Consider the following 26,093-nt stretch of genomic DNA (forward strand, 5'->3'; position numbering starts at 1 on the left):
CGTCCCACATGCAAACGCAGGAGCAGAACCTCCTGCAAACATCTCAGAACGTCCACAGAACTTCTGTCCAGACGGACGTTTGCCGCGTCTCAAACAGCTTCGTTTGGCTGCTCTGACATCCATACAGGTGAGAGAACACCTGTCAACTCTTTCCACACAAACCAGCAAAACATGAAAGTACGGAAGGCCGTGAGGGACAAAAAAGTCTCAGACCAGCCCACAAAAATGAAGATTTTAGCGTTTGTTTCATCAGAGACGGTTCATTCTATTGAGGTAAACGTGTTCTAGGAATACATTTCAATGGATCCAATTTCTAACATCAACTTTTTAAAGGTTTTGTTGCACAAATTTAGAGTTTTTTGATCACATAAATTCTTGAACTTTATTTTGAAATGTTGTTTTACTTTTTCAATGTTTATCATCTGATCAAATCTCAAACACAATTTATTGGTTGTTTGTGATCAATAAACAATAAAAGAATTTCTGGATTTTCAAAAGAAAAGCACTTTAGGAACCACAAATAAAATAAAATAAACTTACCTGACGACTGGAGACTTTTTGAAGAAATGCTGAGAAAAAAAACGTAGAAAACAGGAGATTTGTGTTTGAGCTGTGGAGCAAAAACTGCGACTGAACACAAACTGATGCAGGGAGGATGGACTGATGCTGTGTGTTGGTGTGTGTTGGTGTGTGTTGGTGTGTGTTTGTGTGTGTTGGTGTGTGTTGGTGTGTGTTTGTGTGCGTTTGTGTTAGGGGGAGGTCAATCAATCACATTTGCTGCTGTTGTCAATGATTAGGAAGCATTGATGCTGGTTCGGATTGATTTCTCTGCTGTTTGAAGGATTTCTGCAGCGGATGGTCCAGAAAATGTGGTTTAATAAGAACGACCTCAACAGAACCAGAACTGATGAGAATCAGAAACTTGATTTATTTATCCCTGAGGGAAATTACAGCTTTAGCAGAACTCTAATCAACCGAGACGAAAAGAGGAAAGTGATGTTATGAATATATGATTCCAATAAAATGAGCAGAGTCTGAAACAAATGAAATATTAAAGGAATTATTAGTGCTGTTAATGGATTAAAAAGTGAAAAATGAGAACATTTTACTTTCATTTTTATGGTCTGAATATTTTAATTTATAAAGTGTTAACTCAGAAGTGTAACTTGTTTGCACAAAAACACATCAACAGCCAGATAAGCAGATTTTTATTCTGCAGTTTTACTCCAAGAAAACAAAGATGCAGAAATGAGAAACTAACATTTCTGCACTTTAAATAGGTGAACACTCCATTCTGATTGGCTGCTGGGTGTGGACGCACACCTAAAAAAAGAAGTTCCGGTCACCGTACAGGCATCTTCTGGACAAAAACGAGCGGTAGGAGGTGAACTTTCTCTCTGAACTCATTTATTTAACCCCAAACTACGGCCCGCGGGCCAGATCCTCCACATATGGAACGGCCCCCCCAAAGTGTTTTGGCTAAATTAAACATTTTTCCAGTTTTTTATGCTAATTTGGCATTTAGATCATATTTCAGCTACATACTTGCTGTTAGTCTAATCGAAGCTTTTTTCAGTTTTTTAGGCTAATTTGGAGCTTAGCTAATATTTTAGCTGTTTTGGCTAAATTAGACATGTTTCCAGTTTTTTAAGGTAACTTGGCATTTAGCTAATATTTGTTATCTGTTTTGGCTTATTTTGATTTTTTTTTTTTTGTTTTTTCGGCTAATTTGGCACTTGGCTAATATTTTAGCTAGCTATCAACTTCATCATTTTCAGAAGATTACAGAAATGAGATATTTAAAATTTGGTCGTGTGTGTCTTTCTAGAAAACCGTAAATCTTTACGTTTAGGCTGTGATTGTTACACTTTTTCTGTTAGCCTACAAACAAGCCCCGCCCCCCCATCAGAGAAGAAAACAGTTATGAAAAAGTTTGGGGACCCCTGGTTTGATCTATGGTCACAGTCAGCATTTCTATGGCTTTCCTTTGCTGCTGCAGTCGAGGCTCACGGACGTGTTGTTGTGTTACCGTTATAACACACGGATCAAACAGCCCACTTTCTGTGAAAAAGTCATCTAAACCTGAAAAATAATAAGAATGATGTACTACAAATCAGTTGCCTATTTATTTCTTTTGAAAGTGACCAGCCCCAGATTTTAAAGAAGAGTTACACGACTTCAGAACTTTTCTTTTGCTCCGATTGTTAAGGGGAGCCTGATGCTTCGTTCACACCGACCTCGACAACACGGGAAAGTCCACGACGTAAACGCACGTTTTGGGTTTCCTCTTTCTTGTGTTCACTCATCACTACGGAAGTTTTTAAGGCCGTTTTCAGGTTGGATGTGAAAAACAGGCGAGCATGAAACACATGTTGAAAGTTAAACTGTTATCAGGGACTCAGATTGGGCAGTGATGTGTGGACGTGTCCCTTTTTACTGATGGAAGTGACTGTTTGCTGATTTCTCTTCTCTCTGTTCCCAGATTCCACAGTGAATGAGGAAAAACTGTTTTTTCTGTTGCTGCTCTCTGCATCTATGTGACCTAATTCCCTTGATTTGCTTTAAAGCGAAACTTTTAAAAGAAATATCCACGTTACTCTTGACCTGACTGTACCGCTCTTTATTGACCTTTTAGTTATTGTCATACAATTGTATTTTACTGTATTTGTGTTTTATTTCTACTTTATTGTCTTAACTGTATTTTATTTTCTTGTCTTGATGCCTTTCAGCCCTGGTCTCCCTTTAAAATAGATCTAATATCAATGGGATTTCCTGGTAAAATAAAGGTAAAATAAAAAAATTGATCATGAAGAAGAAATTAATAGTTGTTGTTTGTGGCCGGACAGAATTCTCTGACAACAAGACTTTCATTTATCAGAATAGAGCTGAGAAGGAAAAAGCTTTTTTTTTTTTTTTTAAAGCTGGTTTTTGACAGTAAATATTTGATCACATCAACACTTCTACCTAGAACACGTTTCTTCTGGGCTTTTACATTTAATTTCACATTTTTTGGGTAGAAACAATCAACAGCTGCAAAAAATTAAATGAATAAATAAATTAACTAAAGTTAAATTGTGAAAAAAGAGAACATAACTGTTGGTTCTCCAGTTTTTAAGACTAGATTTATCTAGTTTTATTTGGTATTTATTTGTAAATGACTCACTCTGATTAAAATTGTCTTTTTAAGATGTTCTTTTGTCATTTTTCTGATTTAGGACATTTATAAAAAATGTAAGAAACTCCGTCCTTCATGGAGTTCATCTCACGTCTACAATGAACTCTCGTCTTCAGTTTAAACTGAGAGATTCTGTTTTTGTGAATGAATTTCAATGTTTTCATCTAAATAAACACAGAAATGAAACCAGAATAAACTCAGATCTGCATCTTTGTTTTATGATTCAGATAAAATCAGCAGCGCCGAAATAATCAGAAAAAGAGCCGAGATGATGAACGGAGTCATAAATCCTCATGTAATATAATTAAAGTGCTGTTTTACATTTGATCTGCGGAGCTTAATGTCTGCTGTAATCTGTGGCTCTGTGGCGCTCGGCGGGATGATGGGATGTGGCCGTGTCCGTCATGCGCTCGTGCACTTCCTGGTTTCTGAGGTCCGGATTTGCCTGAAAACAGCATAATAAATGAGGGAGTCTTTTAACCCTTTAACATCTGAGATGTCAGAGGGGGGGGGGTGGGCCAGCAGGCTCCACCTACTTTCATTAAGGCATCCGATTGGTCAGTTTGCAATTTCAATAACTTTGAACTAAAAAAAAAACATTTCAAATTGAGAATTATCAAGAAAATATCTTTAAAAAGGTATCAGATCAAGAATCTTTATTCTGACCAATAGAATCAGCTGTTTATTTCTCTATAGATGTTTATGGGATTTCTGCCTCTTGGATTCAACTTCCTGTTTGGAACATTGGAGGGGGAGGGGCCACTCAGTCCAGTTCCCATATATAGTCAATGTTTAAAATCCACAGTTCTGAGTCTGTCTTTACATTAGACGTTCAGAATTAAAGTGGATGTTTGATGAAAAAACTTTAGTAAAAAAACCTCAGTGAGGATTCTCGTGTTTGTGATTCCAAGCATTTTTGATTTAGTTTAAACGTCATTTTCAGGGTCAGAAATGTTAAAAAAAGCATCAGAGACGATTTTCTGTTAAAGTTCCGTTAAGCACATTAAAGCTCATCAAACTGCAGAAACTTTACCTGAGGATCAGGTAAACATCTGTTTCTCCTAAATGATCTAAATAAGTAAAAACCTGCAGAACATCCGTCATATTTGTGATACGTTACAGAAAGAATGTTAAATGTTTTATCATTTTTAATGTTTCTTACACGTGTTTGTGGATCCTCTTTGATGATTTCACTCTGATCAATAACGGACTGATTGTTGATTTTAAACAGCTGTTTCTGTTTGTGTTTCTGTCGTTCAGACAGGTTGTTCAGGACTGGAACAGTCTTCCTCCTCAACCCCCAGGTGATGTTCTGGCTCAGAGATGCGGGTCACATCGTCCCCGTCACGCCGACCTGTGAATACGTTCACAGGCTTTGATTTGAATTTTCAGGGACGGCAGGTGTTGGGCTGATAAACAGAAACAAAGGCGGCCCGCCTCCGTCCTCCAGCTCTGCCTCTCTGTGTTTATGTCACTTTACTTCTTCATCACCGGTTCAAACCGGAGCGCCGCCGCCGCCGCCGCCGCTGCGTGTGGGATGCAGCAGCTGTGAGGCAGCAGGTGACAGATGAGGCTGCAGTCGCACACAGATCCTCCATCAGCTGAAGTTTATTGAGGAGAACACGGACCGGTTCCACCGCCGACTGTGACATCAGGGAGATCCGGTTCTGTTCATGTAGAACACTCATGTGTCAAAGTCGAGGCCCGGGGGCCGGATCCGGCCCTCCAGATCATTTTATTTTATTGTTATCAATGACCCGATGTTATCTTGTGTTTATTTTTACAAAATATTTTATTTTTACTATTCATAATGATGTTAAAAAGTTTTAAAGTTTTAAAAATGTAGTTTTAGAGTGTTTAATAAATGTTTATCCTGTTCGACCTGAGGTTGTTTTGGATTTTTTTCCCCTTGTGTGATTTGACACGTCTGTTCTCGATGGACATGACACCTGGACCTTTTGGACTCCAGAAGGTTTCTGTAAAAGTCGTGTTTGGAGAAAACGCGGCTCCTCTCAGTCCAGATCCGTGTGGAATTCCTCCGATTGGATCTGAATTCACTCTGTTTTGTCCTCACCACCAGAGGTCGCCCTTTCCCCATCTGTTCATCACGGCGTTTAACAGAAGAAGCTCCTCACCAACCAGCAGTCGGTTCTGATCTGTTTGTTTGGACCTGGTTCTGATTCTACAGCTGTCCACCCGGATCCGGGACCCTTTAGGGAAAAGTGTTTCCGATTATCTGTTGGACCTGCCCTGATACAGAAGCCGCCATGTTGGAGCCAGACGTCATCAGTGATTGGTCCGAGTTGGACTGAGTCATCGTTTCTATAGCAACCACTCTCACCCAAGATGACTGAACTTGTTGGAAGGCCACACCCCTTACTCGTTAATGCGGGCTACACAAAATCTGTCAAAACCAGCAAGCTCCGCCTACTTTTACTGAAGCATCGTATCGATCATTTTGTGACTAGAATAATTTGAACTGTGGAAAAAAAATCATGACGACTTCCATTTTTTATAGGATTCTATGAGAGTTTGACTTCCTGGAGCCTGCAGGTACTTTCTGTTTGGAACGCCAAGGGGGAGGGGCCACTCCATGCAGATCTGATACACGTGTGGAGGAGCCAAGGTGGACTGAGGATGAGGCTGACCTTCTCTGCTCCGGAACAGCGCTGTCCATTTTCCAGACCTCCGCTGTGTTTGGTGGAGGTTTTGGCGCCCCCTGGTGTCCTTGAGGTCTCCCTGCAGTCTCCGTCTCACAGCTTTGACGTTTGATTGAATAATTTGGGTCACAGGTCTGAGTTTTTTCAAACTTTAAAACCATAACTTTTTAACATAACTATGAATCATAAAAAGACAGGAATATCATTCCAGAATAAATCAACTTAAACCTTAAATAACTGTCAATATTTTACTCTCTATAAAAATATATTTTGTCAAAACTATACAAGTTAGAAATGAGCGCAAGATAACATCGGGTCATTAATAAGAATAAAATAAAATTATCTGGAGGGCCGGATCGGGCCCCCGGGCCTTGACCGTTTAAAGATGATTTCTGACACCAGAGAAGCTTCATGAGGAAACTCTCTGAGACTTTTCTAGAACCATCAGCGCTCACTCTGAGTTCACACTTAGTCCACATGCTGTGACTTAAACTGGTTTCAAACGGAAACCAGTTTGTGATCCACATCTCTCCCTCCATCAGCTGTTGCTCCTCTGTGAATTGACCTCCGTGTTTTGGGAGGTTTGGATCTTCCTGATCCCTCCTCTGTCACAGACACCAGGTTCTATGACGATCAGGAAACCGGATTACTCAGAAAGCGGATTGTTACCTGATTTCTGAAGCGCGCGCGGTTAATTCCGCAGATGATGGTTCCTCTCACGGAAATGATCATCTGCGGTCAGGACCCGGGACGTTCCGGTAATCCCGCTCAGATTATCGGGGTTCAGACAATCCGGAGATTATTTAGATCAAAGGTAAAACCGCCTGCGTGTCTGTTGCGCGTGCAAACTTAATTGTGCGTGCGTGTGAAGGCGTGCCAGAGTGCGTTTACTATGCTGCTTCTTGGTGTCTCGTGCGCTCTCCTCCAGCGGCGCGCGCCTCCTCTGTGCGTAAAAGGAACGGAGCTGCGCCTCCTCGCGCGCCTCCCTCTCCGCCTCGCGCGCCGGCGCTCGCTCCAGTGGGTTCAGCAGAAGCCTCGCGCCGCAGCATGGACCCGCTCGGGAACGGCTCGGACGGAACCGGCGCGTGCGTGAACTGCAGCTCCAACCAGTTCGTGCAGCCCGCGTGGCAGGTCGGCCTGTGGGCCGCCGCGTACTGCGGCCTCGTGGCCGTGTCCGTCCTCGGGAACCTCGCGGTCATCTGGATCATTCTGGCGCACGAGCGCATGAGGACGGTCACCAACTATTTCCTGGTGAGTCTTTCCATAAATATCTGAATTAGTTCAATAATCCGATTATAAAGTGATTCAAATTTATTTAAACTTTGACTTTTCTGCTAATTATTCATTCATTAATTGATCTTTTTATGAACCTCTGAGGTGAAATTAATCAGTTATCTGATTAAAAATGTGTTTATTCTGAGAGTAGTATTTTATGGATGGAAGGTTAAACATCAAAGGAGAAAATCAATCGGATTTCAGAAATAACATTTCTTCCATAGGTCTCATTTGATATTCCTCCTGTTTCCATCCCTGATGCCCCGCCCCCCCAGTTTAAATCCACTGTCTGTCTGGTCGTCTCTTCTACACGTCTGAAGCGAGTCTGCTCTCGATCCAGACGTCTATAAGTTTTCGCTCCTGACCCCTCAGACCTTTGACCTCTGACCTCTACAGAGTGGACTGAGGTCTGCAGATCTGTCTTTCTTTACCGCCCTGCAAAGGTCTCAAAGCTCAGAAAGATCTTTGGGATCCTCACATCGATCGCAGTTCACTGTTAGTCCAAAAATGGTTTCATAAGTTATAATCCAGATGCGTTTGGGAGGAACTACTGTCAAACGTTTTTAGCCTCCTCGCTAGCATTGACTGATGATGTTGAGAGATCAGGTTGGTTTATTTTGAAGAGCTCTACAAATTCATCCATAAATCTGTCTCCATGTTCATGAGGTCATTCAGACTCTCAGTACGATGAGCTTCACCATCCACTGCATCTGAAGGAGGGCGCTTTCAGCGGTACTTCTGTCTCTCTGTGTCTTAGTTTAATGACAGTCTGACATTAGTTGAGGACAAAAAAATAGATTTGGTTCTATGAAAATTTAAACAAGAAAGAAAGGAGTGGAAATACTTTTTGATTCCCTGTTGTCTGGAAAACGGTTAACACGTGAACGTCTCGTCTGCAGGTGAACCTGGCCTTCGCCGAGGCCGCCATGTCAGCCTTCAACACGGTGATCAACTTCACCTACGCGCTCCATAACGAGTGGTACTTTGGCGCCGTTTACTGCCGCTTCCACAACTTCTTCCCCATCGCCGCCATTTTCGCCAGCATTTACTCCATGACGGCCATCGCCCTCGACAGGTTGGTGTGGGGGAGGGGCTTCACTTCCTTCTTTTGTCACTGGTGGGAAACAGAAAGCCTTATTTAGCTGATGCCAGTGCTGTCACAAAGGATTATTTTAGTAGTCGACTAATCACCGATTATTTTTACGATTAGTCAACTAATCGAATCATGCACAAACTGGATGTAAAGGACACATCTCAACCATCACTAGCTTAAACTAAAAACTAGATATATAGCATTGCCTGTGATAATGCTAATGTGAATGCTGGAAGCTGAATTTGGCAGCTGAAGATGCTGAAAATGAAAGCTAAAACCGCTAAAGTTGATAGCTGAAAATGCTAAGGCTGATAGCAGCCAAAATATTAGTTAAATGCCAAATTAGCTTAAAAAACTGTAAAAATCATAAATTAGCCAAAATAGCTAACATGTAGCTGAAATAGTAGCTAAAATCCAAATTAGCCTAGAAAACAAAAAAGGCCTAAGTTAGCCATAACAGCTAGCATGTATCTGAAATATTAGCTAAACTCCAAATTAGCCAAAAAAACTGAAAGAGGCCTACATTAGCCAAAACAGCTAGCATGTATCTGAAATATTAGCTAGACTCCAAAATAGCCTGAAAAACTTTAATAAATGCCAAAAAAAAGTTTTAAAAAATCAAGCAGAATGCGGTTATAACTTTCAACTTTACCACACTGTAACGACTAATCGACTATTAAATTAGTCGTTGATTATTTTAATAGTTGATTAGTCGACTAATTGTTGCAGCCCTAGTTGGTGCAGCTCCACCTGAACAGATGCTGTTGCCATGGAAACCTCGTTAGAACAGTTCAGTAAAAGGTTTCCTTGGATGCTCTCCTCAGATACATGGCCATCATGCACCCCCTGAAGCAGCGGCTGTCCTCCACCCAGACCAGGGTTCTGATCGGACTCATCTGGGTTCTGGCTCTGCTGCTGGCCTTCCCTCAGTACCACTACTCCTCCACCACCTTGCTGCCCGGTAGAACCGTCTGCTTCATCGACTGGCCGGAATACGTCACGTTGGACTTCAGGAAAGTGTGGGTTCCTCTTTTAACTCTGCGGTCGGACTTGTTCTGCCCACTTGGAAAGAAGGATGGATGTTGTTGACCATCTTTTCCAAGTCGTCACAAACTGACGGATAGTTAAGGACCCTTCATGTCAATAATGGATGTTTTGGGAGTCCCCAACACGTCGTACACCACCAGGCACGATACCAGTCTGTGGCCTAGGGTTAGGGTTCTAGGTCAGGGTACTGGTACTGACCACACTGCACTGGAAAGTACCAGGAAAACGCAATTCGTACCATGCACGTACGCTACCAGACGTGATACTGGTTTGCGGTTAAGGGTTAGCATTCCAGGTCAAGGTACTGATACCGGAATGGCATCATACTCGACAGTACCGGAACAATGCGTCTGGTACCACGCGCGTACACCACCAGGCACGATACCGGTCTGTGGCCTAGGGTTAGGGATCTAGGTCAGGGTACTGGTACTGGTACTGACCACACTGCACTGGAAAGTACCAGGAAAACGCAATTCGTACCATGCACGTACGCTACCAGACGTGATACTGGTTTGCGGTTAAGGGTTAGCATTCCAGGTCAAGGTACTGATACCGGAATGGCATCATACTCGACAGTACCGGAACAACGCGCCTGGTACCACACGCATACTCTACCAGGCGTGATACCGGTTTGCAGACTAGAGTTAGGATTCCGGGTCAGGGTACTGATACCGGAATGGCATCATACTCGACAGTACCGGAACAATGCGTCTGGTACCACGCGCGTACACCACCAGGCACGATACCGGTCTGTGGCCTAGGGTTAGGGATCTAGGTCAGGGTACTGGTACTGGTACTGACCACACTGCACTGGAAAGTACCAGGAAAACGCAATTCGTACCATGCACGTACGCTACCAGACGTGATACTGGTTTGCGGTTAAGGGTTAGCATTCCAGGTCAAGGTACTGATACCGGAATGGCATCATACTCGACAGTACCGGAACAATGCGTCTGGTACCACGCGCGTACACTACCAGGCACGATACCGGTTTGTGGCCTAGGGTTAGGATTCCAGGTCAGGGTACTGGTACTGGAACGGTGCTGTCTCGACAGTGCTGAAACAACGCCTCTGGTACCAAGCACTTATGCTACCAGATTTAATACTACTTTGCAGACTAGTACTAGGGTAAGGTTTAGGATTCTGGGTCAGGGTACCAGTACTGAAACCGCGCTGTACCGGACAGTACCCACACAACACGCCTTGAACCACGCTCATACGCGACCAGACGTGATACCAGTTTGTGGACTATGGTTAGGATTTCAGGTCAGGATACTGGTACTGGAACCGTACTGTACTGGACAGTACCAGAACCACGCGTTCGGTAACAGTACCATGCGTATACACTACCAGACGTGATACCGGTTTGCGGAGTAGGGTTAGGATTCCAGGTCAGGGTACTGGTACCAGAACCACGTTATACTTGACAGTACTGGAACAATACACCTAGTACCATGCGCGTACGCTACCAGATGTGATACCGGTTTGCAGAGAAGGTTTAGGATTCCAGGTCAGGGTACTGGTACCGGAACCGCGCTGTACTGGACAGTACCAAAACCACATGCGTATGCTACCAGGCGTGACAACGGTTTGCGGAGTAGGGGTACGGTTCTCGGTCAGGTACTGGTACCGGAACCGTGTTACACTCGACAGTACCAGAACCACTCGTCTGGTACCATGCGCGTACGCTACCAGACAAGATACTTGTTTGCAGACAAGGGTTAGGGTTCTGGGTCAGGGTACTGATTTTAGATTAAAATTCAAGACGGCGGCCTCTTCTTGTGGTCAAAGGTCAACAAAAGTTTGTCTGTGGTTGTAGACTTAACCTGGTGTGAGCTTTTGTGATGATTGCTCCAAGAAAAGTTTTTTTTTATTTTCTCCTCCATTTGAGTCCATTCCACAGAAGGACAGAAGGCGGAGCTTCAACAGGAGGTTCCATTTTCTGTCCTCGTAAACATTTGCACGGCGCCGCTCGTGTCCTCAGGGACACCGTTGGGACGCCGCCTCCTTCATTAGGTGGTGGTTCTGTTCCCCGCTGGAGGTGAAACAGAAAATAATGCATCATTTATGCAGATGATCCGTCATGGAGACCTAACGGCATTTTGATTGATTAATTACCAAACCTATGTTTACATTACTGTCAAAAACATGGAAAATGACCAAAAAAAACAAGTGGTGGAAGTTTGAGGGACAGCGTGAGATGAATGTAATAATAATAACCTGCTTCCTCCTGCGATAATCCCTTCTCCCCTGAGGTTATTTTCAAACACGTCTGTTCCTGTTAAGATTCAGGCTGGAAGAATCTGCAGGAATGAAAAGGAGCTTTCCATCGTCAGAACCCTCAGACGATCCGGAGGAGACGGTCCCTGTGGTTCTGGAAGAATCCCAGAGTCCCAGAGCGGCGGAAGTGACCCGAACTCTTGAACCTTTCAGAGTCCGGTTTTTGTCTGGATTAGAAGTTCCTGTGAATGAAAGACAAGAAGGGTCTGCTCTGGAAAAAAGGACAAAAAGACAGACGGACAGAGTGATGGACGGACGGATGGATGGACAGATAAATGGATAGATGAACAGATGGACAAATGGATGAAGAGAGTGAGAGACGGACGGACGGAAAGACAGGAAGACAGACAGAATGAAAGACATACGAACAAATGGACGGATGGATGGATGGATAGAATGACGGACAGATGGACGAACAGAATGACGGACGGTCAGAATTACAGACGGACGGAAAGATGGAAGGTCAGAATGATGGACAGAATGACGAACGGACGAAGGGACAGATTAACAGATGGATGGATGGACAGCATAACCGGTGATTTTCCCACAAAAAGAAAACTTTTGTTGACAAACCTTCACAGCCTCCACCAGGTAAAGTCCTCAACAACTGAAATTTCATTGAACTTTGACCTTGGAAAGAAGCCGCCATCTTGGATTACCTTTAAAAAAGAACACCTTTACTACCTTCTGCAGATTTAAACTCCTCTCAGGGATTTTGATCTATTGACTCCTCCAGCATCTTTGGGACGCTACTTTTTATTTTTTAAAGTTTGTCGATTATTAACAGCGTCAGTTATTGTTGCGAGCTCACAAATGTAGAATTTCTCTGTCGATCACATATTTTTTACCAGAATATTGTGAAACTTTAAACCTAAATAATTAGCTCAAGTTGAAAATGGATGTGATGAACAAAAAAAACTCAGTTGCCAAGGGAACCCACGAATTTACTTTTGTTGATTCTTCCAAAGATGACGTAGACCTGTTCGCCACCCCAAGGCGACCAAAAAATACAGTGGTTGCTATGGAGACAAAACCAAAAGAAAAGCCGCCATTTTGAAAAGTGTTTTTTTAAAGAATTTGTTATGTGCAGCTCTGGCTGGCAGAAGGAGGAGAGTGGGGGTGAATGCAGGTAGTGCCTCTTGCACTCACCTGGACAGAAGTTGACCTTTGACCCCACAGTCTCTTCTTTCATGATGGTTTCCTCTCTGTTTTGATTCTTCCTGCAGTTACTACGTATCCGTGGCTCTGCTGATTTACTTCCTGCCCCTGTGCATCATGGGATGGGCGTACATGACCGTCGCCGTCACCCTCTGGGCGAGCGAGATCCCCGGTGACTCGTCTGAGCACTACAGAGAGCAGCTGGTCGCCAAACGCAAAGTGATGCAAATCGCCGTAGAGCGTGAGGGACTTTCACTCCTGGGTGGAGGTTTGAATCCCGTCTCTCCCCGACAGGCGGTGAAGATGATGATCGTGGTGGTGTGCACCTTCGCCGTCTGCTGGCTGCCGTATCACGTCTACTTCTTGCTGCACCAGTTCTTCCCCGAGCTCTTCGAGCAGCTCTACATCCAGCAGGTGTACCTGGCCGTCATGTGGCTCGCCATGAGCTCCACCATGTACAACCCCATCATCTACTACTGCCTCAACAGCAGGTGTGTCAGCTGCGTCCTCTTAAGGTAGAGCTGCCACAAAGGATTATTTTAATAGTCGCCTTAACAACAATTATTTTATCCGATTAGTCGACTAATCGGGTCATGTGCAAAGTGGATGTAAAGCACACATCTTAACCATCATTAGCTTTAAGCTAATTAAAATCTAGTTATATAGCATTACCTGTGATAATGATGGTGTGAATGCTGTAAGCTGAATTTGGTAATTGAAGATGGTATAATTGATAGCTGAAAATGCTGAAGCTGATAGCTAGCTAAAATATTAGATAAACGCCAAATTAGCCTAAAAACTGTAAAACCCTAAATTAGCCAAAACAGCTAGCATGCAGCTAAAATATTAGCTTAACTCCAAATTAGCCTAAAGGAAAATAATAATTAAAAAAAATACTAAATTAGCCTAAACAGCTACCATTTAAATAAAATATAAATTAAACTCCAAATTAGCTAAAAAAAACAAAAAAGCCTAAGTTTGTTAAAATAGGTAGCATGTAGCTGAAATATTAGCTTAAAAAGAGGAAAAAATACTAAGTCAGCCAAAACAGCTAGCATGTAACTGAAATATTAGCTAAACTCCAAAACAGTCTAAAAAACATTAATAAATGCCTAAATAGTCCAAAAAGCTAGCTCAATGTCAATATAACTTCCAACTTTACTACACTCTGATTCCATTTAATATAAAGTAACAACTAATCGACTATTAAATTAGTCGTGAACTATTTTAATAGTCGATTAGTTGTCTAATCATGGCAGACCTATCTTAAGGCGGCGTTTGTTCCTCTTTGGGCTCCGTCCTGTGAAAACTCCGCCTCCGTCTGCGCAGGTTCAGAGCCGGCTTCCAGCAGGTGTTCTGCTGCTGCTCCTCCAGCGCCGCCAAAGAGGAGCTGGAGCTCAAGTCCCCCCGGTACCTGCAAACACAGGTGGGTCTCGCCTCAGCTGCTGCTCTGGTGAGCGGCCAGATGAGACCCCAGAGGTGTCGACAGTTTTCAGGACGTGCCGAAGAGGCGCTCTTATCCATATCCTGAGGAGAAGAAATGGGACCGTGGAATAGAGGAATGTACGGAGCATCATTGGGGCCAAAAGTCTTTCCATAAAGTCTTAACTTGTTCCTGGAAATGTGTTACTGCAAAACAAGGCATCTGCTGCAGCGTTTCAGAAACACGAAAAGTCAACGATATTAGTGGAGTTTTCTCCTCGTTTACACCGTCTAATAGACTAAGATGTTTGAATCTAAATTACATGTTTTTATTCATATGCTCTTATTGTGACATTTCATCACAGGAAATGTCACATTTGTGACCACATTTACATATTTCAGCATGAAAACGTTCTTGAGTGGCGTTCTCACGGCTCCACTTTTGGTTTTTAGCGTAGACTTTGGGTTACTGTAGAGTGGAAATTGTTTTGTTTGATTTGACGAAACAATCATGAATATTCTAGATGTGATCATAGGAACCTTTGTGAGACTGAGATGTCCAGAGTGGCGGTTTCTGTTCGGTCCAAACGGAGCCTCATCCTGAAAACGCCGATCATGTGGTTTTCGTTGATGAATCCATGATGGAGGCAGAAGCTCACAGGTGTGTTCAGGTGTTTTTCTGTCTGGTCTCCTCTCTGTGGTTTCAGGGGAGCATCCGCGGCAGCCGGATGGAGACGGTGGTTTCTAGCGCCGTGGATCCTGCGGCGGCGTGCGCTCCTCACGTGGAAAACACCAACGGCTCCGTCACGGAGGCGCTCGCCTGCACCGCCTGCTGATTCCTCCGTGGTCGTTGTTGTTTGAGGTCAGGTGTGACATTACTGTAAAGACCCCCCACCCCCACAGCTCCACCATCTTCCAGGGTTTGGGCGGCGTGGAAACGGCGAGCAGAGCCAGCACCTGTTGGACAGGATTACCGGCGGCGTTCGGATCATGTGAGCAGGCGGATCAGCGGACGGCTAAATTTAGAGCTCCCAAATATAGAGGAGCTGGAGACAAAGCTCCTCCAGTTGTGAGGATTTGCCGCCAGCAGACGACGGTCTGCCGGCAGCTCGGAGCTGCTGGAGAACACGCCGTGATCGGACAGGTGAGGCTCACCTGCGGTTTATTTAGGACCAAACATTTTTCTTTTGGGACGTTTTGCTGCAGCCGTTCTCCTATCCAGGTTCTGTGGCTGCAAAACAAGCCCACATCACCATCCCTCCACCACCGTGCTCGACTGTAGAAAACGTTTTCCGGTTTTATCAGAGCATTAAAGCTGTTTATGCCGTTAAAGTAGAATGTTTCGCTTTTGAGGCGTCTTTTTCTGCCTCTGTGGGCGTGGCTCCACCTGAGAGGCGGAGCTAGGGCCCTACCCCTTCACTCCTGAAGGGAAAGACCCCCAATGAGACGTTCTTTAACAGAACGTCTCAAAAAAAAAAACTTTATTGATCTTATCGAGTTTGTAAATAATGAATACATGTAAACATTTAGTCAACAGCTAAAATACTGAAATTGTTGTGAGTTTCTGTGTGAAATACAGTTTGTCTGTTGATGTCGTGACTTTTAACAATGAAATTCTTCTCCGACTCATGTCTGCGAGTTTTTCTTCTTCATGTGATTGATGTCGATTCATCTGACAGTCAAAAGCAAAACAAATAATGAAAATACACAATGAAAACGTAAAAAAAAAAACAAAAGTAATTCATGAAAATCAAGATGAAATATAAAAAAAGAAACAAAATAAGAAACTAAGAAGGCAGATTTCCGTATGTTTTTCTTAAAAAGAAGTAAACACACAAACAATGGGAGGAACTGCGGTGTGTTTATGAATCTGTGTTCACAACACCATCGGCGACCGACCACTTCCACTCACGTCTAAAAACATGCAAACATCTGCATTTCATTCAAAACTTTTGTGTCCACGTGTAGCAACCCAAGTTTCTAAGACCTGTTCCGTCTACAAAACACGCCACTGAACACATGTAGAAAGTAATAAGCGTGATTATTATGGGATGGCTCCAGGACCTATTGCCTGGTAGCCATTTTTTTGCAAAGTGGGAAATTTAGTGATTTTCACTCTTTCACAAAATATCAGAAACGAAAACTTGTTAGAGCAATCTTCATTAAATTTCTGACACACTTCCAGGTTAAGTCTACAAACACAACCAGAGTTTTCTTTTCTACACCACGACTGCCCAATCCTGGTCCTGGAGATCTGCCACTGCACTGCTTTCTGATGATCACCTGAATCCGGTGATCTCATCCTGATTAACTGAACACAACTGATCCAGGTAACCAGCATGGAGAGCATGAAAGATCTTCAAGACCAGGACTGGGGCTCCTGCTCTACACCAACCATAATGTCTTTAAGAACTTGATGGATGCAGAACTTCTCATTCCCTAAACCACATCACATAGATTTAAGTATTTGCTTTTTATACTAATTAACTATTTGTCCTACATTAAATATGAACAAATGTGTGTTTCAGCCTCAAATGACTCCTCTGAATCATTTATTCATTTACAAAGCACCTTTCATCACCAGCCAAGGAGGCCCAAAGTGCTGTACACAAAAAACACAAAACATTACTGTCATAAAAACAAGGAAAAAGAGATAAAATCCTATTTAAAAAGAAATAAAAATGGACATAATAAATAGCAGTTAGGCAGATACTCCAGCGCGATACTGGAGGAACAGTTCAGCTTTAGAACTCTCCAAAAGTGTGATCTCTCTGATAGTCGGTGGATTCCACAGTTTAGGAGCCAGCGCAGCAAAGGCACGATGTCCCCGGAACTGACATTTGGTTCTCGGAACCAGTAACAAACACTGGTCCCAAATAATAAACCCTGATTTAGCTCAACGGGGTTTAGGTCGCCAAGGCACCTGCCTTCAATTGCCACCCAAATCACATTGCACCCGCCCCTTTTGAGGTCCTTTGCACCCGACCGTGTCCCGTGGGAGGAGCCCCGCCCACCAGGCCTGGCTCCAGACTGAGGGCCCCAGGAATGCTGTTCTTGGAATTTTGTCTTCTACTTTTCTACCTTCTGATGAAGGATTTGTCAATGTAACTACCGGTAATCTGGACAAAAGCAGGAGCAGTCATGAATCTGGGCCACAGAGAGTCCCGCTGTCATTCGGACGCAGCTCCTGCAGTAGCTGGTGAACCTCAACATGCTGGGAACGTGTCTGAATGATCTCATGACACCAGTTACTGCAACGAGCTCAATGGTCACCTTTGAAAAGCTCTCCAGGAGAAATAAACCCATGTCTTCCATAATGTAGCAATGATGCCTTCAGGTAAAGGTTGGCAGTACCCAGCCAGCACGGCCAAGTGGGCCCACAGGGTTTAAAAGTGGGCAGGAAATGTGGCCCCAAATGGGTTTGTCCATAGTTTCCGTGGTGGACCCTCCTGTGTTAGCTCACATTGGGTTAAGTGGACACTCGGTGGGTTAGCTCGCTACGCTGGCCAGCTGCCCCGTGGACAACGGAGATCGCTAGATCGCTACAGCTGAGATCACTAGCTTGATACAGCGAAGCTGGCTAGTTTGGGACAGTGGAGCTTGCTAGCATGCTATGGCGTTCACCAGGAGGCTGGCTAGCGTAGCGAGCTAACCCACTGAGTACCCACCTAAGCTAACGTAGACAAACACAGGAGGGTCCACCACATCAACCGCTGACAAACCCAATTGGGGCCCACACTTTTAAACCCCATGCGGCCCACTCTGCCTAGCTGGCTGGGTAGCTCCTCCCACACATGAATTCATGTCAGGAGAATCTGTTTGTAGTTTATGAACACACTTTTTGAAGCGCCAAAAGGAGCAAGTTCACTGTGGCGCCTTCATGCTGTCCTTCCTCCACCAACCGTAGTCCTAGTTCCAGCCTGTGGGTCAACAGCACCAGCGGCGCTCGTTGTTAAGCGGGCCACGACAGAAAGTTCTGTTCATGATTGATTTGTTTATTTTTTATGTCCGATTCACATCCGACAACCCTCTGCATTTATCCGGACTTGGGACCGGCACATGCGAGCACTGAGTTGTGCCCCCATGTGGTTGCATTAAAAATGGAAAGTATCTGAAATATCCCAGATACTTTATGTTTTTTGTTTACCCAAACCAAACCCTAAACTTACTAATAGTTTGTATAATCTAATGTTATAAAAAGGGCTTTCCTACTTTCTAAGTTGATCCCCTTTTTAACTAAAGTTTTTTCCTACTTTTCTAATTTTATCTTTTTCTAACTAAAGTTTTTTCCTACTTTTCTAATTTTATCTTTTTCTAACTAAAGATTTTTCCTACTGGTTTTAGTTGAGAAACTAGACCAACCTTTCCTAGCTTTCTCTGCCTCTTGGCTTGGTCTCTTCCACAACTGTCCCAAGGTCTTCAAGATATCAGAACCTTTCACATCCTTGAGCTCTTTGAGGAGGTCTGATTCTTTTTGGGGGTTCAAGGACAGAATCTCTTCATCAGAATCAGCCTTTTCAACCTCTTCAACCTCCTCATCATCTGAAATGTCACTCCAGAAGTCTTCAACTAAAGTGACTTTCTCCTCATCCTTCTCATCCTCCTCGTCAGCTGAAGGATTCTTGGTCTTTTCATCAGAATCAACCTCTTCATCTCCCTTATTATCTGGAGATTCCTGGGGCTCTTCATCAGAATCAACCTCTTCAACCTCTTCATCCTCTGAAGATTCCTGGGCCTCTTCATCAGAATCAACCTCTTCATCCTCTGAAGATTCCTGGGTCTCTTCATCAGAATCAACCTCTTCATCCTCCTCATCATCTGAAGATTCCTGGGTCTCTTCATCAGAATCAACCTCTTCATCCTCTTCATCATCTGAAGATTCCTGGGTCTCTTCATCAGAATCAACCTCTTCATCCTCTTCATCATCTGAAGATTCCTGGGTCTCTTCATCAGAATCAACCTCTTCATCCTCTTCATCATCTGAGGATTCCTGGGTCTCTTCATCAGAATCAACCTCTTCAACCTCCTCATCATCTGAAATGTCACTCCAGAAGTCTTCAACTAAAGTGACTTTCTCCTCATCCTTCTCATCCTCCTCGTCAGCTGAAGGATTCTTGGTCTTTTCATCAGAATCAACCTCTTCATCTCCCTTATTATCTGGAGATTCCTGGGGCTCTTCATCAGAATCAACCTCTTCAACCTCTTCATCCTCTGAAGATTCCTGGACCTCTTCATCAGAATCAACCTCTTCATCCTCTGAAGATTCCTGGGCCTCTTCATCAGAATCAACCTCTTCATCCTCTTCATCTTCTGAAGATTCCTGGGTCTCTTCATCAGAATCAACCTCTTCATCCTCCTCATCATCTGAAGATTCCTGGGTCTCTTCATCAGAATCAACCTCTTCATCCTCTTCATCATCTGAAGATTCCTGGGTCTCTTCATCAGAATCAACCTCTTCATCCTCTTCATCATCTGAAGATTCCTGGGTCTCTTCATCAGAATCAACCTCTTCATCCTCTTCATCATCTGAGGATTCCTGGGTCTCTTCATCAGAATCAACCTCTTCAACCTCCTCATCATCTGAAATGTCACTCCAGAAGTCTTCAACTAAAGTGACTTTCTCCTCATCCTTCTCCTCCTCCTCGTCAGCTGAAGGATTCTTGGTCTTTTCATCAGAATCAACCTCTTCATCTCCCTTATTATCTGGAGATTCCTGGGGCTCTTCATCAGAATCAACCTCTTCAACCTCTTCATCCTCTGAAGATTCCTGGACCTCTTCATCAGAATCAACCTCTTCATCCTCTGAAGATTCCTGGGCCTCTTCATCAGAATCAACCTCTTCATCCTCTTCATCATCTGAAGATTCCTGGGTCTCTTCATCAGAATCAACCTCTTCAACCTCCTCATCATCTGAAATGTCACTCCAGAAGTCTTCAACTAAAGTGACTTTCTCCTCATCCTTCTCATCCTCCTCGTCAGCTGAAGGATTCTTGGTCTTTTCATCAGAATCAACCTCTTCATCTCCCTTATTATCTGGAGATTCCTGGGGCTCTTCATCAGAATCAACCTCTTCAACCTCTTCATCCTCTGAAGATTCCTGGACCTCTTCATCAGAATCAACCTCTTCATCCTCTGAAGATTCCTGGGCCTCTTCATCAGAATCAACCTCTTCAACCTCCTCATCATCTGAAATGTCACTCCAGAAGTCTTCAACTAAAGTGACTTTCTCCTCATCCTTCTCATCCTCCTCGTCATCTGAAGGATTCTTGGTCTTTTCATCAGAATCAACCTCTTCATCTCCCTTATTATCTGGAGATTCCTGGGGCTCTTCATCAGAATCAACCTCTTCAACCTCTTCATCCTCTGAAGATTCCTGGACCTCTTCATCAGAATCAACCTCTTCATCCTCTGAAGATTCCTGGGCCTCTTCATCAGAATCAACCTCTTCATCCTCTTCATCATCTGAAGATTCCTGGGTCTCTTCATCAGAATCAACCTCTTCATCCTCTTCATCATCTGAAGATTCCTGGGTCTCTTCATCAGAATCAACCTCTTCATCCTCTTCATCATCTGAAGATTCCTGGGTCTCTTCATCAGAATCAACCTCTTCATCCTCTTCATCATCTGAAGATTCCTGGGTCTCTTCATCAGAATCAACCTCTTCATCCTCTTCATCATCTGAAGATTCCTGGGTCTCTTCATCAGAATCAACCTCTTCATCCTCTTCATCATCTGAAGATTCCTGGGTCTCTTCATCAGAATCAACCTCTTCATCCTCTTCATCATCTGAAGATTCCTGGGTCTCTTCATCAGAATCAACCTCTTCATCCTCTTCATCATCTGAAGATTCCTGGGTCTCTTCATCAGAATCAACCTCTTCATCCTCTTCATCATCTGAAGATTCCTGGGTCTCTTCATCAGAATCAACCTCTTCATCCTCTTCATCATCTGAAGATTCCTGGGTCTCTTCATCAGAATCAACCTCTTCATCCTCTTCATCATCTGAAGATTCCTGGGTCTCTTCATCAGAATCAACCTCTTCATCCTCTTCATCATCTGAAGATTCCTGGGTCTCTTCATCAGAATCAACCTCTTCATCCTCTTCATCATCTGAAGATTCCTGGGTCTCTTCATCAGAATCAACCTCTTCATCCTCTTCATCATCTGAAGATTCCTGGGTCTCTTCATCAGAATCAACCTCTTCATCCTCTTCATCATCTGAGGATTCCTGGGTCTCTTCATCAGAATCAACCTCTTCAACCTCCTCATCATCTGAAATGTCACTCCAGAAGTCTTCAACTAAAGTGACTTTCTCCTCATCCTTCTCATCCTCCTCGTCAGCTGAAGGATTCTTGGTCTTTTCATCAGAATCAACCTCTTCATCTCCCTTATTATCTGGAGATTCCTGGGGCTCTTCATCAGAATCAACCTCTTCAACCTCTTCATCCTCTGAAGATTCCTGGACCTCTTCATCAGAATCAACCTCTTCATCCTCTGAAGATTCCTGGGCCTCTTCATCAGAATCAACCTCTTCATCCTCTTCATCATCTGAAGATTCCTGGGTCTCTTCATCAGAATCAACCTCTTCATCCTCTTCATCATCTGAAGATTCCTGGGTCTCTTCATCAGAATCAACCTCTTCATCCTCTTCATCATCTGAAGATTCCTGGGTCTCTTCATCAGAATCAACCTCTTCATCCTCTTCATCATCTGAAGATTCCTGGGTCTCTTCATCAGAATCAACCTCTTCAACCTCCTCATCATCTGAAATGTCACTCCAGAAGTCTTCAACTAAAGTGACTTTCTCCTCATCCTTCTCATCCTCCTTATCAGCCAATGAGGAGTCAGAATTTTCCACCACTTGAACGTCTTTGACGGAGACTTTTTCTTCCGTGTTCCCGGTATCTTCCGCTTCTTTGACAAAACTATTTTCAAGTTCTGAAGGAGCAGATGAAATCTCCTGGAGGCTTGTTGTGGTCGCTGTTTCCTCTTTTTCTTGGATCAAGCAAAGGCTGTTGATGGACTCTGTCAGATCCTCCTTAGTTTTCTGGAGGTCTTGGGTCTCCTTTCTAAGGAGATCTGCTTTAGCCTTCTGCTGGTTGAACTGTTTAACCCATTCTTGAGCTTCAATTTCCTTAATTTTTAGACATTTGACTTCAGTTTCCAGATCCACCTGGAGGTTCTGCATGCGGAAGATGTCATCCTTCATTGTGGAATAGTTCTCCCTCATTTGGTCTCTTGTCTGACGTTGATTTCTCAGGTTTTCAAGTTCCAGATTAAGAATGTCCGTTTTCTGCTGGAAATTTTTAATCTGATCTTGTAAACCTTGGATTGTCTGCTCAAGATGTTTGGTGTCTTTCTTAACAGCATCACATTCCAACTGTGCTGCACTCATTTTGCCCTGCACATCATCAAAACCATTGATTTCTTCTTGGAGTTTGGTGACTGTCAAGGTGAGATCCATGTTTCTTCTGACCGTTGTCTCTTTTTCTGCTTTTATGTCCTGACATGCAGATTCCAGATCTTTCAGGTGGTTGATGGACTTGGTCAGATCCTCCTTAGTTTTCTGGAGGTCTTGGGTCTCCTTTTTAAGGAGATCTGCTTTAGCCTTCTGCTGGTCGTACTCTTCGATCCATTCCTTAGCTTCAATTTCTTGAACTTTTAGATCTGTGATCTCAGATTCCAGACTTAACTGGAGGTTCTGCATGCGGAAGATGTCATCCATCATTGTGGAATAGCTCTCCTTCATTTGGTCTCTCGTCTGACTTTGGTTTTGCAGATTTTTAAGTTCCTGACTAAGAATGCCAGTTTGTTGCTGGAAATCTTGAATCTGGATGTTTAAATCTCTGATTTTTCTTTGAAGAGAGACCGTTTCCTCCTTCTTTCTGTCACTTTCCTCTTTGGCAGCGATGAGTCTGTCCTTCAAATCATGAAAACTACTGATTTCATCTTGCAGTTTTCTGATTTCCTTTGAGAGATCAGAGTTCATCTGAACTGCTTTCTTTGTTTTTGCCTTGAGCATTTCACATGCAGACTCCACTTCTTTTACTTCCTGAAGAGACTTTCCGACTTCATCTCGTCTTTTCTGCAGCTCTTGAGTTTCTTCTCTGAGTTCCTGCAGCTGTTTGGAAAGATAGTGATGCAGGGCGGTGAGTTCCTCTGCACCGTTCGGTTGCTCTTCCAGCTCTGAAATTTCCGACTGCAACTCTTTTTTGAGTTCCTCCAAACGGTATTTTTCTTTAACCATTGTGGGGTACTCTTCTCTCATCTGGTCTCGTTCGGAGATTTCTTTCTGCAGCTCCATGACTTTCTCTTTGAGATCTCTTGTCTCCTCTTCCAAGGCGTGGAAATGATTAAACTCTAGTTTATAATCGATTTCCAGGTGTGTTTGGCGGGCGACTTTCCTTTGTAACTTCTGCAGCTCATTTTTTAGGACTGCAGAAATCTTTTCCATGTTTTTTCTTTGGTTTTTCACCCTTTCGTGCTCCAGTTTCAGCTCTTCTGGGATCCAACGTTTGGATTCCAGAGTGACCATTTCCTCTCTGATTTCTCTGAAGCTTTCAGAGAAATCATTGATTATCTGTTTTTCTGCGTCACACTTCTCCTGGATTTTCCTCTGTTTTTGGACTTCTTTGTTCAAAGTCTTCAGAGTTTTGACCAGCTCCTTGTTTTTCTGAGCAGCAGCTTTTCTCTGCTTCTTCAGACTCTTGTGGGTGGTCTTCAAGTCCTTCATGTCGGACAGATTGTTACCAATGGTTTCAATCTGACTGATCAACACATCATTGACAGACATTTTCAAATGTTGTTTTGGTAGTTTTACTTGCGTGGGGTTAAAGTTTTCAGCTTCTGCTGTGGGTTAAAGTTTTCAGCTTCTGCTGTTTGTGTTGCTTCGATAGTTAGTCCGTTGAAGCTCAAGGGTTTTTCAGGGGTCTGGTGATGATGTCATACAGCCTCATGTCGATAGTTAATCTGGAATATGACATAATATTTCATAGATAAGAGTCGTTCTGATGTCATATTTTGGACGTCGTATTACGTGCTGCGTGTTATTGCTGCGTAATAATGCGTCACAAATGACGATTTACGAGCGGCTTCAAATCCGCGCATGCGCACTGGCGGCTCCTCTTCAGCGCCGCAGTTCGACGGCGGGACGCTTCTGCGCAGAAGCGGAAGCGGCGCCAACAGGCGGAATCTGTCTCTGGACTCTACCGATCACTATCGATAAAAAATGGTTTCGATTGATTGTAAAATGCCCGCGTGACGCGGTCAGGAGGCGGAGATGTTTGGAGGAAACGTCGAAGGTCTGGAGACACTTTCCCGCTTCAGTTCAGGACCCGGAAGGAGCGTCAGGAAGCGTCACGGTCGAAATTGATAACAGTGAGGCCAGGTGGGTCCTATATGGTTTAAAAGTGGCAGTAAATGTTGGCCCCAATTTAATTTGTCCACATTGGCTTAAATGGACACTCAGTGGATTGGCTCGCTACGATAGCCAGCCGTCCGGTGGACAGCGACGGTCGCTAGCTCGCTAGCAATTGTTGAAAGCAGAACTCCCAGTTCTCTTTCTGGTGGGTCCGGAGGAAGGAACGCTGTTCAGATAAGGGTGATATTCAGACAAACCCCGTTTGTACGTTTCACCTTTGCCGCGGGAGGATTAGATTCTGCACAACTCTGTGTTTCAAAATCCTGTCATCCGGAAGCAACAGGCTGGTTTTATTGACAGATGACATAAGCATTTCAGGCATTTGCATATCCAATCATATTTCAGGCGGAAGTTTCTGTGTCCTCATAAGGTAATAACAATTTGGGTTCACACGTTTTGGAGATGGGCAGCTCCCACATCCTTCTGCAGGGTAGTGACCTTGGTTCTCACGGGAAAGTGAACCACTTTGAATCTCAGCTGATAATATATGAACATCAGGAGAATCACAATCTGTTCTGCAATATGAAAATCAGGAGAATGCACAATATTTTCTAGACTCTCTACAGCAGAGCTTGCTAGCTCCATACAGTGTAGCCATAGACTGTATATAAAATAACTGGACAGAGCAAGCCCCCCTACCTGCGTGTTCCATATAGGAAGTACCACTGGGATGCAAAAAGGCCAAAGTCCCATTGACTTACATTGAGGATGTGACATCCAGTTCTTCTTCTGTGGTTTTTTGCGGTTCGTCAAGTTCGTTCCTGTTTTCCATGAGCTCAAGGTCGATCCTAGAGAGACCCTAAGAACTCAGTCCGACTTCTTTCTGTGCACTCCAGCTGCTGCTTTTAAGTAACTGACTAAACACTTAAAAATATTCATTCCTGCTGATGGCGGCTGGCAGTGGAATTACCGCCAGTGTGCTCCAAACGAACCGTTTTCATGGATTCATTCAATGGACGGATGTTGGTGAGAAGAAAAACCTTTAAAACTCAACAGAGAGAGAACTGAACACGACTGATGGAACAGAAACATCCATGATTTCAGATCAAACCTCCGGAGTTCAATCAGCTTTGATCGTTGCACTAACAGCAGACGGCGGCGCTGAGCGGCGGAGAAGATCTGCTCGCTCAGAAGGTCTCCACAGAAACCAGCTTTGACTCCACAGAGAAACAGCAGAAAACAGCCGGTAAAAGTTCAGTCTGGGTTCGTTTCACCTTCCTTCTGTTCGTTTCAGATTCCTGGTCTGCAGATGAGCCTGAAGAGGAGCAAAGGATTCTGGGATATCTTTGGGACGTCTGAACTTCCTGTTGGTGACGCGACGCAGCGACGACACAACAAGACGTTTGTCTCTGAACGGTTTGGCTCCTTTTGACTCCAATAGAAAAATCCAGAACATCCCAACATTTCACAAACATCCAGAATCTGTAAACAGGAAGTCATCGCTTTGTTTCCAATTTAACATCAGTCTGATCATAAAGTCTGCAGTCAGTTCAGTCCAGATGGATTCATATGGTCTTTGGATGAAATGTCTTATTAGGATTGTCTGCAGAACACAGTCAGGAT

General features: G+C 43.8%; 3 protein-coding genes and 1 long non-coding RNA gene across 9 annotated transcripts in view; 1 reads left to right on the forward strand and 3 right to left on the reverse strand.

Annotated features, from left to right (window-relative positions):
* The window catches only part of slc4a5b (solute carrier family 4 member 5b), a 44,302-nt gene extending 39,829 nt beyond the window's left edge, over positions 1-4,473 (reverse strand). For all 5 annotated transcript variants that reach the window (XR_004948822.1, XR_004948821.1, XM_024299034.2 and 2 more), the window contains exons 1-3: positions 4,338-4,473; positions 3,497-3,620; positions 541-569 (exon numbers count right to left, since the gene is read on the reverse strand). The gene's annotated coding sequence lies outside the window, so the exon portion shown is untranslated. The remainder of the gene's footprint in view (positions 1-540; positions 570-3,496; positions 3,621-4,337) is intronic.
* Positions 4,474-6,862: 2,389 nt separating this feature from the next.
* Positions 6,863-15,897, forward strand: tacr1b (tachykinin receptor 1b). 2 transcript variants are annotated; one of them, XM_024299038.2, is made up of 7 exons: positions 6,863-7,086; positions 8,010-8,185; positions 9,028-9,222; positions 12,757-12,907; positions 12,983-13,179; positions 14,018-14,114; positions 14,818-15,897. In XM_024299038.2, exons 1-7 carry the CDS (start codon positions 6,883-6,885, stop codon positions 14,944-14,946), a joined length of 1,149 nt encoding a protein of 382 aa, XP_024154806.1. In that variant the 5' UTR covers positions 6,863-6,882; the 3' UTR covers positions 14,947-15,897. The 2 variants fall into 2 exon arrangements, with proteins under 2 accessions (XP_024154806.1, XP_036070472.1); XM_036214579.1 differs by having other exon boundaries at positions 12,757-13,179.
* LOC118599458 lies at positions 8,092-12,803 on the reverse strand. The gene is made up of 6 exons (XR_004948823.1): positions 12,680-12,803; positions 12,479-12,549; positions 12,104-12,189; positions 11,471-11,712; positions 11,077-11,285; positions 8,092-8,224 (listed from the first exon to the last, which is right to left on the reverse strand). It is a non-coding gene; the product is annotated as an uncharacterized LOC118599458 (long non-coding RNA).
* Positions 15,898-18,343: 2,446 nt separating the features above from the next.
* Positions 18,344-24,458, reverse strand: LOC112163374 (titin). Its single transcript, XM_036214615.1, has one exon. It carries the CDS (start codon positions 23,901-23,903, stop codon positions 18,429-18,431), a length of 5,475 nt encoding a protein of 1,824 aa, XP_036070508.1. The 5' UTR covers positions 23,904-24,458; the 3' UTR covers positions 18,344-18,428.
* Between the last annotated feature and the right edge of the window lie 1,635 nt (positions 24,459-26,093).

The sequence above is a fragment of the Oryzias melastigma genome, linkage group LG12 (genome assembly GCF_002922805.2).
Source record: "Oryzias melastigma strain HK-1 linkage group LG12, ASM292280v2, whole genome shotgun sequence".
Lineage (NCBI taxonomy): Eukaryota > Metazoa > Chordata > Actinopteri > Beloniformes > Adrianichthyidae > Oryzias > Oryzias melastigma.

Coding starts and splice junctions, on each gene's coding strand:
- tacr1b (XM_036214579.1), top strand. CDS start 6,883: ATGGACCCGCTCGGGAACGGCTCGGACGGAACCGGCGCGTGCGTGAAC. Junction 7,087..8,009: donor CGGTCACCAACTATTTCCTG/GTGAGTCTTTCC, acceptor TCTCGTCTGCAG/GTGAACCTGGCCTTCGCCGA. Junction 8,186..9,027: donor ACGGCCATCGCCCTCGACAG/GTTGGTGTGGGG, acceptor TGCTCTCCTCAG/ATACATGGCCATCATGCACC.
- LOC112163374 (XM_036214615.1), bottom strand. CDS start 23,903: ATGTCTGTCAATGATGTGTTGATCAGTCAGATTGAAACCATTGGTAAC.